Source organism: Carcharodon carcharias, chromosome 8 (genome assembly GCF_017639515.1).
Source record: "Carcharodon carcharias isolate sCarCar2 chromosome 8, sCarCar2.pri, whole genome shotgun sequence".
Classification (NCBI taxonomy): domain Eukaryota; kingdom Metazoa; phylum Chordata; class Chondrichthyes; order Lamniformes; family Lamnidae; genus Carcharodon; species Carcharodon carcharias.
Genome location: NC_054474.1, coordinates 48,543,915 through 48,557,881, shown reverse-complemented (window position 1 = coordinate 48,557,881; position 13,967 = coordinate 48,543,915). Strand labels below are relative to the sequence as shown.

At 39.9% G+C, this 13,967-nt stretch overlaps 1 protein-coding gene across 2 annotated transcripts in view; it reads left to right on the top strand.

Annotated features, from left to right (window-relative positions):
- The window catches only part of LOC121281281 (protein FAM13B-like), a 170,610-nt gene that overhangs the window by 27,824 nt on the left and 128,819 nt on the right, over nt 1-13,967 (top strand). For both annotated transcript variants that reach the window (XM_041194146.1, XM_041194144.1), the window contains exons 4-5: nt 5,370-5,544; nt 7,822-7,960. In XM_041194146.1, the coding sequence (XP_041050080.1) occupies nt 5,370-5,544; nt 7,822-7,960 (314 nt within the window). The remainder of the gene's footprint in view (nt 1-5,369; nt 5,545-7,821; nt 7,961-13,967) is intronic.

Sequence of the window (13,967 nt, the reverse complement as noted above, 5' to 3'; positions counted from 1 at the left end):
ATCGATTCTAACAACTTCCTCACGACAGAGGTCAATCTAACTAGCCTATAGTTCCCTGTTTTCTGCCTCCCTCCCAATGTGATGGAACCTTTCCAGATTCTAGCAAATTTTGGAATATTAACACCAGTGCATCGACTACCTCATTAGCCACATCTTTTAAGAACCTCGGACGTAATCCATTGGGACCCAGTCACTTGCCAGCCTTCAGCTCCATCAGTTTTTTTTATTCTTTCATGGGAAGTGAGCATCGCTGGCCAGGCCAGCATTTATTACCCATCCCTAGTTACCTCCTAGTTTATTTATGAGTGTGGAGCCACATGAGCCAGACTAGGTAAGGATGGCAGATTTCCTTCCCTAAAGAACATTAGTGAACCGGATGGGTTTCTACAATAATCGACAATGGTTTCATTCCAGATGTTTATTGAATTCAAATTCCACCATCTGCTGTGGTGGGATTTGAACCCGGGTCCCCAAAGCATTACCCTGGGTCTCTGGATTACTCGTCCAGCGACAATACCGCTATGCCATCATCTCGCCTTCCCCCTTAACACCCCCTTCCAGGTCATGTTAACCACTGCCAAGCCTGATATGTTCTGGTTCCAGAACATGCTGCTGTAAGAAACTATCTCGAAAGCAGTCTAAGAACTCCACATCCAGGCTACTACTGCCAGTCTGATTTTTCAAGTTGGTGTAGATTAAAATCACTTGATTATTGCTGTCCCTTTATCACAAGTGCACAATATTTTCTCTTGAATACTTTGTCCTACACTGTAGCTACTGTTATGGTGTCTGTGGACTGCTCCCACTAATGACTTTTTCCCCTACTATTCCTCATCTCCACCCAGACTGATTCTACATCCTGATTCCTGAACCAAGGTAATCTATACCTATTGCACCAATGCCTTCTTTTATTAACAGTGCTACCCCTCCTTTACCTAGCTTCCCATTGTTCTTGATTGTCACGTACCCTTCAATATTAAGGACCCAATCTTGGTCGTCCTGCAGCCACATCTCCGTAATTGCTATCAGATCATTTTTATTTACTTCAATGTGGGCCCCCTTCAATTCATTTACTTTGTTATGAATGCTACGTGCATTCAGATAGAGAGCCTTCAGTTTTGTCTTTTTGTTACCTTTATAACACCTAGTCTTGACTGTTGATGTGTTCTTAGGTTTTTTTTCTCTCTGTCCCTTCCTGTCATTTCTGACCCTCATTTCTCATATTACTATTTTCCTCTCTTGTCTTGACTCTACACTTGAATTGCTACCTCTACCCAAGCTTGATCCTTCACCTCTCTTGTTTAGGGTACAATGCTCCTGCTGCTCAGCTCCTCAGCTATTTCCAACTGCCACCTTGTTTGTGAGGGCAGATTGGCTCCTCTCATTGCTGGGGAAAGTTATCTCCCCCTGCTCTTGGCTGCATTCAACAGTAGGTGGAGGAGAATGTCATTAAATCCCAGTGTTGCCCTGGCCTTGCTCTTCCTGAACCTATTTTCACTAGCTCTGTCTTTTTTGGAAACCATGTAGCTGTTCCCAAACCTATTTTTGCATAGGTTCTTTAAATCGTTGAGTTGAGATTGCATCATGCATGTGTGTATCGTGCTCACTTGCAGCTTGCAGGTGCAAAACTGGAAGGAAAGTTTTAATTAGGCAATCAGATTGAAATTGTCCATTCCAAGCCAGTAAATGTTCTTGGTTTTTACACTTAATTGTCTCCTGCCTCTCCTCCTTCCACTCCCTTGCCAAGACTCAGAGCCCACTTTTGCATTAAAACAGGGCCATTGTTTCAGTTCCTTAACTTTTTACTGCACAAAGCTTGTGAGCTGATTGCTTCACAAGCATGGGACTTTAAGAATTTGGGTGATACTTCAAACAATATACAAAGAGGTTTGTGATGTGGTTGCAGTATTTCCTTAGTATTATAGTCCTGGCAGCTGTTGTGAGTAAAAATGCTCATGAACTTTATGCACATTAGTTTCTAAGACAGTCTTCATTAGTCAAGTCATGTGATCACATTTAGTGGTTACAAGCCCCAGCATTTTGGTGGAGTTTTGAATGAAGCTGCTGTCGCCAGTCACAAACATTGGTGACCAATACTGTCACATGTGGAAAATGATGGTTATCTGCGCTTAGGTTGTTTGTCAATTCCCAACACAGATTAAGTGTGTGCTTTAGGCTGACATAGTACAATATTGAGGTAGCTCTGCATTGTTGGAGGTGCCATCTTCAGATGAAATATTTAAAATCTAAATTTGCACACATGTACAGCCAATTAAGTCAATTAAGTTCAGTGTATCAAGCAGGACAGGATGCACACCTGAGCTTTGTGCACTTTGGAAAAGAAGCTTTAGTGTTGGGTAAATTCTCTAGGTTGGTCAATCCAACATCTTTGGTGGAAGATGGAAGTGGTAGATTTTGATATGTGCACTTAATTGCTGATAAAACTCTTGGTTACTTCACAGAATAAGGTGCTTGTAAAATTTTAATGCAAGTTCTGAGAGAACCAAGCAGTAGTTCTTGTGCAACAAAAAAGTTTCTTTAAGCCTTTCCTTTTGCAGCAATGATAATTTGCAAAATGCAGAGAGAGGACCAAAAGTAATGTGTGGTTCCGAAAATCTCTAACCTTCAGTGAAACAACAACTTTATTTAGTGCCTTTAACATAAAACATCCTCAGATGCTTGACAGGAGTGTTTTTAAAAAACATAAATTGACACAGACACATGTGATGATATTTAGAGCAGAAGGTCAAAAGCTTGGTCAAAGAGGTAGGTTTTCAGGAGTGTTTCAAAGGAAGTAGAGTCAGGGAGATGTTTAGAGAGAGCATTCCAGAGCTTGGTGCCTAGGCAGCTGGGGGCATTTCCATCAGTAGTAGAACAAATAAAATCAGGGTTGCTCAGGAGGCCAAAATTAGAGCAGCACAGATATCTTTGATGGTTGGAGGAGATTAGAAATGGGAAGGAGTGATACCGGAGGGATTTGAAAACGAGAATGAGAATTTTAAAACTGACGTTGTCCAGTCCAGCAAGATTACCTACAGTCTCCAATCTTTGAAATGTATAGCCAGATGGCATGCGTTTGAATGACATGAACTTTTTTTTTTCATTCCAGGGATGTAGGTGTTGCTGGCTAGGCCAGCATTGGTTGCCCATCCCTAATTTGCCCTTGAGAAAGGGGTGGTGAACTGCCTTATTGAATTGATGTAGTACATGTGGTGCAGGTATACCCACAGTGCTGTTAGGGAGGGTGTTACAGGATCTTTACCCATCAACAGTGAAGGAACAGTGATACATTTCCAAGGATGGTCGGAGGGCAACTTCCAGGTGGTGATGTTCACATGTGTCTGCTGCCCTTGAGCTTCTAGATGGTAATGGTTGTAGGTTTGGAAGGTGCTTTCTAAAGAACCTTGGTGAGTTCTTGCAATGCATCTTGTAGATGATGCATGTTGCTGCCACTGTGCGTTGGTGGTAGAGGGAGTGAATGTTTGTGGATGGAGTGCCAATCAAGTGGGTTGCTTTATCTTGGATGGGGTCAAACTTCTTGAATGTTTTTGGAGCTGCACTTATCCAGGCAATTGGAGAGGTCTAGCTGCATTTGGACATGGACACAAGTATCTGAGGAATTGCAAATGATGCTGAACATTGCGCAATCATCAGTGAACATCCCCACTTCTGACATGATGGAAGGAAGATCATTGAAGCAGCTGAAGATGGTTGGACAGAGGGCACTACTCTGAAGAGCTCCTGCAGTGATGTCCTGGAACTGACTTGATTGATCTCCAACAACCACAACCAGCTTCCTTTTATGCCGGGTATGACCCCCAACAAGCAGAGTTTTCCCCCGATTCACTAGGTTGACACCTAATTTTTAGGTATGCCTGGTGCTGGTCCTGACATGCCCTCCTGTTACTTGAACCAGGGTTGATCCTCGGGCTTGATCGTAATGGTAGAGTGGGGGATATGCCGGGTCATGAGGTTACAGATTGTCGTTGAGTACAACTCTGTTACTGATGGTGGCCTACAGCACCTTATGGTTGCCCAGCCTTGAGTTGCTAGATCTGCTCGAAATCTATCCCACTTAGCACAGTGGTAGCATCACACAACATGATGGAGGGTACCTTTAATGTCTGTCTTTACCCTGGTGGTTTCTATTTAGGATTTGAATTCCATTCTGAGCAAACTTTTAGAACGCTTTTTAATATGAGTTTGTGTGAACTTGAGTTTTTTTTATTGAAGACAATTTACTGACTCTTTCAGTGCAATTAATTAACAAATTGAACAAAGTGGATGAATGTCTTGTTGAACCAACAGGATAGTTCTTGGTAAAAACAAAAAATCTGCGGATGCTGGAAATCCAAAACAAAAACAAAAACAGAATTACCTGGAAAAACTCAGCAGGTCTGGCAGCATCAGCGGAGAAGAAAAGAGTTGACGTTTCGAGTCCTTATGATCCTTCGACAAATAGTTCTTGGACCTTGTTTCATCTGTCCTGTTTTGTCAATAATTGTATGAGTTTGATTTGTCTGTGCTACTGCTTCATCTAATTTAATTTAAAAGGAAATATGTTTTCATGGATAGACTGATGGATATTCAGTCTCAAAATCTACTTACTTTATTTGGTGTACTAATTCATGCTAAAGAATGGAAAATTGGTGGATGTGAGCATCTGCTTAGGTTAAGGCTTACAAGGCAAAGTCTGGGCTTATCCTACTCGTTCTGCAACCACTTCTTGGAGCTGTGTGTGAAGGGTTTCATTAGACCACAACTATAGTATAAGACCTTTTTCTAAAGTAAATCTAAAATGTTAATGACAGCTGGGGATGAATACTTTGCTCTGAATTTTTGAGCATGTAGATCTCCAAGCACCAAAATGAGTGAATGAAGCAAGCATTTATTCCCCCTACCCATTCCCAATGGATGGCAAGGTTCCTATAGACTGTAATTTAAAATTACAATGACTCCAGTTAAACTAGTTTTACTCTTTAATTATTTTTAATTGAATAAGGCGAACACTTGCTCAGTCCCTTGATGGGAATATTAGAGATATTGTGAAAAAGGCTTTGGCTTTGTTCTAAATCCGCTGTTATATTTTAAATTCAAGTCTGCTTGCCCATAATTAGTTTTTAAAATTGGTGTGGTCCAGCAAGAAATTCACTTAATTGAGAATATTTTTTGAAACTGAGCAGTCGAATGTAAGAGGTTGTTTTGTGTGTAGACAAAGAATTGGAATTTGCTTTGAAATCACCCAAAATCAGCTTCATATAAATTAAACCATTCTGCTCTTACTTTCAGAGAACATAGTTTTTTAATACAAACCCAAGATTGTTTTACATCTGGATTACATTTATTAAAATGTTATATTTATTTTCCAGACAATATTGAGGATGAACTTGGAAGGAAGTTGAAATGCTTCTTAGATGAGCTTCCAGCTGTTAACTACAATCTCCTGAAGTTCCTCTGTAGATTCCTGGTTAAGGCAGCAATACAAAAGGAAGAAAAGTGGGCTTCAAGGAATCTTGCTGCTGTATTTGGCCTGGATGTTTTCCAGTAAGTATAAGACTTCTTTTACTTATTTTTAAAAGCTTGATTTTATAAAATGTATCCTGTGTATAGTTATATTTATATCTTCACACCTGAATATTTTTGCAAGCTTGTTTGTTTGTATTTGTTGCATCAGAATCTAAATTTTCATATCAGAATATATCTGTTAGAATAAAACGGGAGGGCTTTCACATTTGAATTGGTTTCTGTTGATAATATATTTAGTGCTAATATATTTAGACATTTATACATTGGTCACATCTCATTTAGATTTTTTAACTGCATTTACTAAGCAAACATTAACAGCCTTGAACTTTCTGCTTGATTTAAATACATCTTGTCCTTTTAAATGTAGACCAAATAGATTTTAATAAACCAAGTACCTGGAATTTTGACATTGCTGCTGATTGGAAAGGCAATCTTAAATATATTGGATGTCTGCATGAAATCCATATTTGAACAGTATTTTACAATGGAACTTGATTTATGATAAATCCAGAATCCTGACCAATTTGTTATTTCTGAAAACCAGTTGCCTAAATTAGCACTTTTCAATTGATAACTTTTACTAGTAGCTCGAATCTGAGTTAAATGTTGCATCCTTTGAAAATTAGAAGGCAGTTGTTTGACTTTTGTGATTTGGGTTATTTCTATATTAAAGACATATATGTAAATGCTATTTGGAGGTGATATCCAGCTTGCAACAATATAATGAAAATATTTGTCATGAAATATCTCCTTTTAATCTCTGCTACTGCTTATCTAATGTCTTATCTATTTTCCAAATCTTCTTCAGCAAACTTTGTCTTTGTTCCTTTGTAATTGCCTTTTATTTAAGTTTTAAAACACTAGTTTCATACCCAGGTTTCTCACTTTCAACCTGATTTTATGATCGCTCTTTCCTGAAGAATCCTTTACTATGAGATCATTATTCCTGTCTCATTACACATTAACAGATCTAAAATAGCTTGCTCCCTGTTGGTTCCAGAACGTATTGTGCTAAGAAAATGTCCTGAATACACTAAACTCCTCCTCAAGTCTACCTTTGCCAGTTCGATTCACTCAATCTATATGAAGATTAAAATCACCCACAATTATTGCAGTACCTTTCTTACAAAACTCCATTATTTCCTGATTTATACTGTGTCCTACAATGTAGCTACAGTTAAGGAACCTTTAAACTACACTCAGTAGTGACTCTTCCCTTGCTATTTCTTATCTCCAAACAAATTGATTATACGTTTTGATCTCCTGAGTCAAGCTCATTTCTCACTACTATACTTGATCTCACCCTTTACTAACAGAGTTACCCAACCTCTTAACATTTTGAAAGGATAGGAAGAAATGAAAAAGCTACCCTGAATATTCAGCTCCCAGCCTTGGCCACCTTTCAACCATATCTCTGTAATGGCTATCATGTAATATACATTTATTTCTTTGTGCCATCAATTCATCTATCTTGTTTCAATTGCTGCATGCATTCAGATAAGGGCCTTCAATCCTGCCTTTTTGCTTATATTCCCCTCTCTGAAGCTATTTGATGGTGCACTCCTATGTTTGTGAGCTCTGTCCCTCCCTGCCATGCTCTGGTTATCATTATTCTACCCTGCACTATTGCTTTGCCTTTCTTTTTAACTTGCTAAATTTCCACTTGCCTGAACACCACCCCTCCCCCCCCCGCCCCGGACCCCCTTGCTCTCCCCATCTCCCCACTCTTTCCACCCTCCCCCAATTTAGTTTAAAATCCTTCGTACAGCGCTATTTATTCAATTAGCCAGGGCACAGGACCCAGCATGGTTCAAGTGTATAAAGGCTTGGAAACTTGAGTTAGTCTGGGAATGTTTGCCATTAGTAATATTTTTTTAATGACTTTATTTACATAAATGAAGAAAATGCTCCCAAGAATGATGAAAAGACCAGTTGCCAGTTTCCTGTTGCTTGCTGTAAAGAAATAGCATTTGGGAATACAGTACCTGCTGCTGTTATAGCATATGATTTTGCAGTTTAGTTTTTTGAATGCTCCAATTTTTCAAGTACAGCATTTCCAAAGTCATTATGGATCTCTTAAAACTCTGTAACACCTAATAGTATAATATATAACATATATTAATATTTCATTTCTAAGTAGAAAATTCATCAAAGTATTTACTGGAAAAGAAAATGTCTAAATAGTCAGCATTGCATTAGCTGAATATATGAGTGGGACTTTTGGTGCTCCCGCTGCCCAAAAATGTTAAAGCAGGTTTAAGATCTAGTGAACTTTGTTAACTATTTATTTTACAGTATTTGCACAGATGTGGGAGATATGAAAGAAGAAGAAACAGCTAGCAATATAATGTCTGAACTTCTGGAGAATTACAGTGATTTCTTTGCTACTGAAGAGTTTCTGCCCACAGATATTTCAAATTCATTTTGTGTTGAGGTAACTAGATTTGTTTAAATTTGTTTACTTGAAATGAAACTTAACTTTTCTGTCCCTAGGAAACATGAAATTTAGTTTTCAGCTAAATTTGGGTATAGGAACATAGGAATTGCTAGGCAAAAGGGTCAATTAGTTTGCCTTCTGTCCTCCTGGCAGTTACATGATTAAACAATAATGGCATTGTTGACCAATCCTGATCTTTTATTAAATAAAGTCCCAGACAGGATGCGAGGGAAAACCTGTTCATGGTGGAAAGTTTTAGAACAATAGGTTCAAAATCACCTGTTCCTCCCAAGCATGCTACATTCTATATGTCACAGTTCATATTATCCATGCACTATACTTAAAATATTCATTTTCTGAAAACAATCCCTGTAATTTGCATCTTAATAAACCCACACTTTCTTCCACACAATCCTTAAGGAGCTTGTTTTGTGGATCTGACCCACCTTGCACACCCCTTCGTCCCTCCAAGCCCCTGAATGTGTCCTCTGTTCTAGGCAATGTTAAATAGCTTGTCATCCTCTAGTCCCTTTGGAATCCTATAAACCACAATCAGATCAATTCTTGGCCTTCTCTCTTCCAATGAGAACATGGCTAATTTACACAATTGCTTCCTGTAAATCCAATCCCTTCATCCCCGCAATCATTCTGTATTATTTCAAAAGATTCAATACACTTTTTGTATGGCAGCAATCACAGCTATATACAATATTCAAAGTGTAGTTCGATCAATAATTTATAAAGTGGTAGGGTTATTGCTCCATTATTGCCACTTAGCGTTGATTATTTAGTAGATCCCAACATCTGTTTGACTTGCTTTACTTATTGTCACTGAGCATTGTTGTGACAGCTTCAATTTATTGTCAGTTAGGACTCTCAGATCTCCTTCCATTTAAGTAATGGCATTTCCAGGTTTTTCCTGTCCTGATGGCAAGGACTTTGCATTTCTTTGCATTGAATTTTATCTGCCACCTGTATGCCCACTTCCCAAGCATATTCAAATGCTCCTTTAGGTTTTCCTGTTAACTTTACAGTATACTGTCTTCATTAGTTTTATATCATATGCAGATTTTTTCACTCAACCTGTGATCCCAAGCTTCAGATGTTTTTTGAAGATATTAAGCAATAGGTTCCAGTCCAGACCAGACCCCTGTTGGAACTCACTGGTAGTATTTCTCCAAATCGATGATAATTCTTGTATTGGAACCAGCCTTTCTACAGAAACTATACCAAGACCTTATTGGAGTACAAGTATATTACAAAAACAGAATTACCTGGAAAAACTCAGCAGGTCTGGCAGCATCGGCGGAGAAGAAAAGAGTTGACGTTTCGAGTCCTCATGACCCTTCGACAGAACTTGAGTTCGAGTCCAGGAAACAGCTCTTTCCTGGACTCGAACTCAAGTTCTGTCGAAGGGTCATGAGGACTCGAAACGTCAACTCTTTTCTTCTCCGCCGATGCTGCCAGACCTGCTGAGTTTTTCCAGGTAATTCTGTTTTTGTTTTGGATTTCCAGCATCCGCAGTTTTTTTGTTTTTATATACAAGTATATTACACTCACTGGCACAGTTTTATCAAGCTCCTTTATCATATCCTCAACAAAAAAAGCTGATTTAAGATTTGCTAGACCTCTCCTTCAAAACTTATTTTGGCTATCTTTTTATTGTCTTTATCCAGAAGCTTTATTATATCTTTCCATAAATTTACATCCAGTGGATGACATTGACAAAATTATTTGCCATTCTAATACCTTTTTGTTTCATAATCCTGGCACATGTTTTTGCACATGAACAGCTCTGTTAGCCCCACTCAACTAGTTTTTTCTCTTAGCTGTGCACATTTTTTTTTCCTTTTGGCTAATTATCCAATTTTCTTTTCAAAGCCATGATTGAATCTTCCACCACCACATTCTTTCAGGCTGTACATTCCAGATCCTTATTACTCGCTACATAAAAAGATTTTCCCTCATGTCACCTCTGGTTCTTTTGCCAAACACCTGAAATCAGTGTCCTCTTGTTCTCAACCCATCTGCTACTGTGAACAGTTTCCTCCTTATCTACTCCGTCCAGACTCCTCATGATTTTGAACATATCTATCAAATCTCTTCTCCAATTTCTCTTCTGTAAGGTGAATAGCTACAGCTTTACCAATCTATCCACGTAACTGAAGTCTCTCATCCCTGGAAACATTCTCACATCCATATCTAAAGTGCTGTGCCCAAAATTAGATACAATACTCCTGTTGAGGCCAAACCAGTGTGTTATAAAGGTTCACCATAATTTCCTTGCTTTTGTACTCTGTGCCTTTGTTTGTAAAGGATCCCATAAGCCATTTTAACTGCTTTCTCAGCCTGCCCTGTTAAGGTCAGCGATTTGTGTGTATATGCCCCCAGGTCCCTCTGCTCCTGCACCTCCTTTTAGAATTGTAATCTTTATAATTGTTTTGCATTTCCTCGTTCTTCTGACCAAAATGTATTGCTTCACATTTCTCTGCATTAAATTCCGTCTGCCACAAGTCTTCCCATTGCACCAACCTATCTATATCCTATGCACGGATTTAAGGCAGTTGGCAAAAAAAGCAATGGTGACATGAGGAAAACCTCTTTTATGCAGTGAGTGGTTATGATCTAGAATATATGTCTCAGACTCTTGTGGAAGGTCAATTGAGGCTTTCAGAAGGGAATTGGATCATTATCTGAAAAGGAAAAATTTGCTGGGGCTATGTGGAGGGGCAATACGTTAATTGTTTCTTCAGAGGGCCAGCACAAACATGACAGGCCAAATGGCATCCTTCTGTGCGCTAACCATTCTATGATTCTGTGAAGTCTATCACTGTCTTCCTTGCAGTTCACAATACACCAGGTTTTGTGTAATCTGCAAATTTTGAAATAGTGCTGCGCACACCCTAGTCTATCACGAATATAGATTCAGAAAAGCAGTGATCCTAATACTGATCCTTGGGGATATCCCACCACATACCTTCCTCTGCTCAGAAAAACAACCATTAACCACTAATGTGTTTTCCTGTCACTTCTTCAACTTTGTGTTGCTGCCACTGGCCCTTTTATCTGTGGGCTTCAACTTTGCTGATAAGCCTGTTAGGTGATAATTTATCAAATGCCTTTTGGAAGTCCATTTACACCAAATCATTACCCTTGTCAACGTCCTGTTATCTCATCAAAAGACTTAAATGAAATGAGTTGAACATGACTTGCACTTAAATTCATGCTGGCTTTCCTTAATCCACATTTGTCCAAATAATTTAACTTAATTTTGTCCTGGATTATAATTTCTATGAGCTCCTCGCACTTGTTGGAGGGTTCATTTTAAAAAAAATCCATATTAAGGTGAAGCAGAGTAACAAAAGCTTGAACAAGGCTGTTTGGAAAATGGAAATAAAAAGTGGAAAAGAAACAAGTGAGGTAACAAAGAGAGAAAGAAAAGTGAGGAGTAATAACTAAATTTTGATGAGATAAATGAATGTAGGAACAGATAATGGTCAAATGAGGGAAAATACAAATATAGTATTATAAGAATTTTTTTTTTTTTTTTGCTCATTGTGCAACATAAGTGGAGATTGGACATATGGGTCTGACCACACTGGTCTAACCTGTTAATTCTTGAAAACAGAAGGTTAGCTTCAGGAAGAAAATAAATATATCATGGTATTGAAATTGTAACTTTCAGTGGGAGAACAACACTGATTTGATGTACAATGTAGTAAAACGTATTGCTTTCTATATTATTGATTTTGGCTTTGTATGAGGAGAAATTATAGGCTAGTTAGCCTATCTATTATAGGGAAAACGCTTGAATGTTTTATTGAGGAGGTAATAGCATGACATTTAGAAAATCGTGATACAATCAGGCAAAGTCAACATGGTTTTGTGAATGGAAAATTGTGTTTGAATTATTTATTAGAGCTCTTTGAGGAAGTAAGAAGCAGGATGGATAATGGGGAAACCAGTTCATTTGGTGTATTTGGATTTCCAAATGGCATTCTATAAAGAGCCACAAAAGGTTACTACACAAGATAAGAGCTTATGGTGTTGGGGAAACATTAGCATGGATAGAAAATTGATTAGCTAACAGGAAACAGAGTCAGGATAAATGACTTGTTTTGATGTTGGCATGGTGACTTGGGAGTGCCACAGGGGGACCTGGAGCCTGAACGATTTGCAATCTTTACTAATGACTTGGATGAAGGGACCAAGTGTACTGTACCTAATCTACTGACATAAAGGTAGGGTAGCAAGTTGTGAAGAGGACCCAAAGACCCTGCAAAAGGATTTTTTAAAAGTGTATTTGTTGACGGGATGTGGACACACTGGCTAGGCCAACATTTATTGTCCACTCCTGATTGCCCTAGAGAAGGTGATGGTGAGCTCCATTCTTGAACTTCTGCAGCCATGTGGAGTGCGTACAGTCTTAGTGCAGGTAGGGGGGGAATTCCAGGATTTTGATCCAGTAACATTGAAGGAATGGCTGCCGTTCCACATCAGGACAGTGTGTGGCTTGGACTGGAGCTTGCAGGTGGCAGTGTTCTTATGCATCTACTGCTGCCCTCCTAGATAGTAGAACTCATGGTATTGAAGGGTGCTGTTGAAGGAGCCTTGGTGAGTGGTTGCAGTTCATCTTGTAGATGGTACAGATTGCGGCCACTGTTGTCGATGATGGAGGGAGTGAATGTTGAAGGTGGTGGGTGGGGTGCCAGTCAAGCAGGCTGGATGGTTTTGAGCTTCTTGACTGGAGTTGTACTCATCCAGGAAGTGGAGAGTGTTCAATCATGCTCCACACTTTTGCCTTTTAGACGGTGGACAGACTTTGGGGAGTCAGGAGTTGAGTTGGTCAACACAGGATTCCCAGCCTCTGACCTGTTCTTGTAGCCACATTATTTATATGGAAAGTCCAGTTCAGTTTCTGGTCAATGGTAAACCCCAGGATGTTGATAGTGGGGATTCAGTGATGGTAATCCCCTTGACGTTCAGTGGAGGATTCTCTCTTGTTGGAGATGGTCATTACCTGGTACTTGTGTGGCACAAATGTTAACTTGCCACTTAGCCCTATTCTGAATTGTCCAGCTCTTGCTGCGTATGGACACAGAGTAAGGGGTTGTGTGAGTGTGAGTTGCACACAATTGGCAGAGCTACTGGTGTTCTGTGACTGCAGCATGTGGGAATCTCTGTGGAAATGCACTGCAATCCAGACAATCATGTCTTTAGTGTCTGCAGCTTACAGTTGCTACAGTGGAGTCTGAATTGTGGGGCATCTGGGAGAGGCAGAGTTACCTGGACACTTTGTTCCAGGAGGCAGGCAGAACTTGAGTTGGTCAATGGTCGGGGACAGGACGGTGTGATTGCGAGTCAGGTAGGTATGGGGAATCTGCATGTAGCAATGGAGGAGCCTCAGCCCCTGACATTGTCTAACAGATATGCCGTGCTTGTAACCTGTGTGGACGAGGAGAAGGACTTCAAGGTGGATGAGTGGACAGGCCATGGCACCCTGGTGAAGGATGCCAATCGACTAGGGGTGCAAAGTAGAATGTGGTAGTGATCGGAGACAGTGTACTTGGATAGATTCTGTTCTCTACGGCTGCAACCGGCAGCTCCCAACATTGTTGTCTGCCTGGTGCCAGAGTTAAGGACATCTCCTCGTGCCTTGTGAGGAATTTGGAGGGAGAGGATTCAGTTGTCGTAGGCCATGTGGGAACCAGTGACATAGGTAGAGCCATGAATGATGTTCTGCTAAGAGAATTTGATGAGTTAAAAAACAAATGTAATCATCCCTGGATTGTTACCTGAGCCATGTGCCAATTGGCATAGGGTCAAGCAGATTAGAGAATTAAACATGTGGCTCAGAGTGGTGTGGGAAGAAGGGGTTTGATTTGTGGGGCATTGGCATCAGTACTTGGGGAAGAGTGAGCTATTCTGTTGGGATCACAGCTCCACTTGAACTGGACTGGGACCAGTGTCCTGGTCAGTCGTATAACTTGGGCTGTGGGCAGGG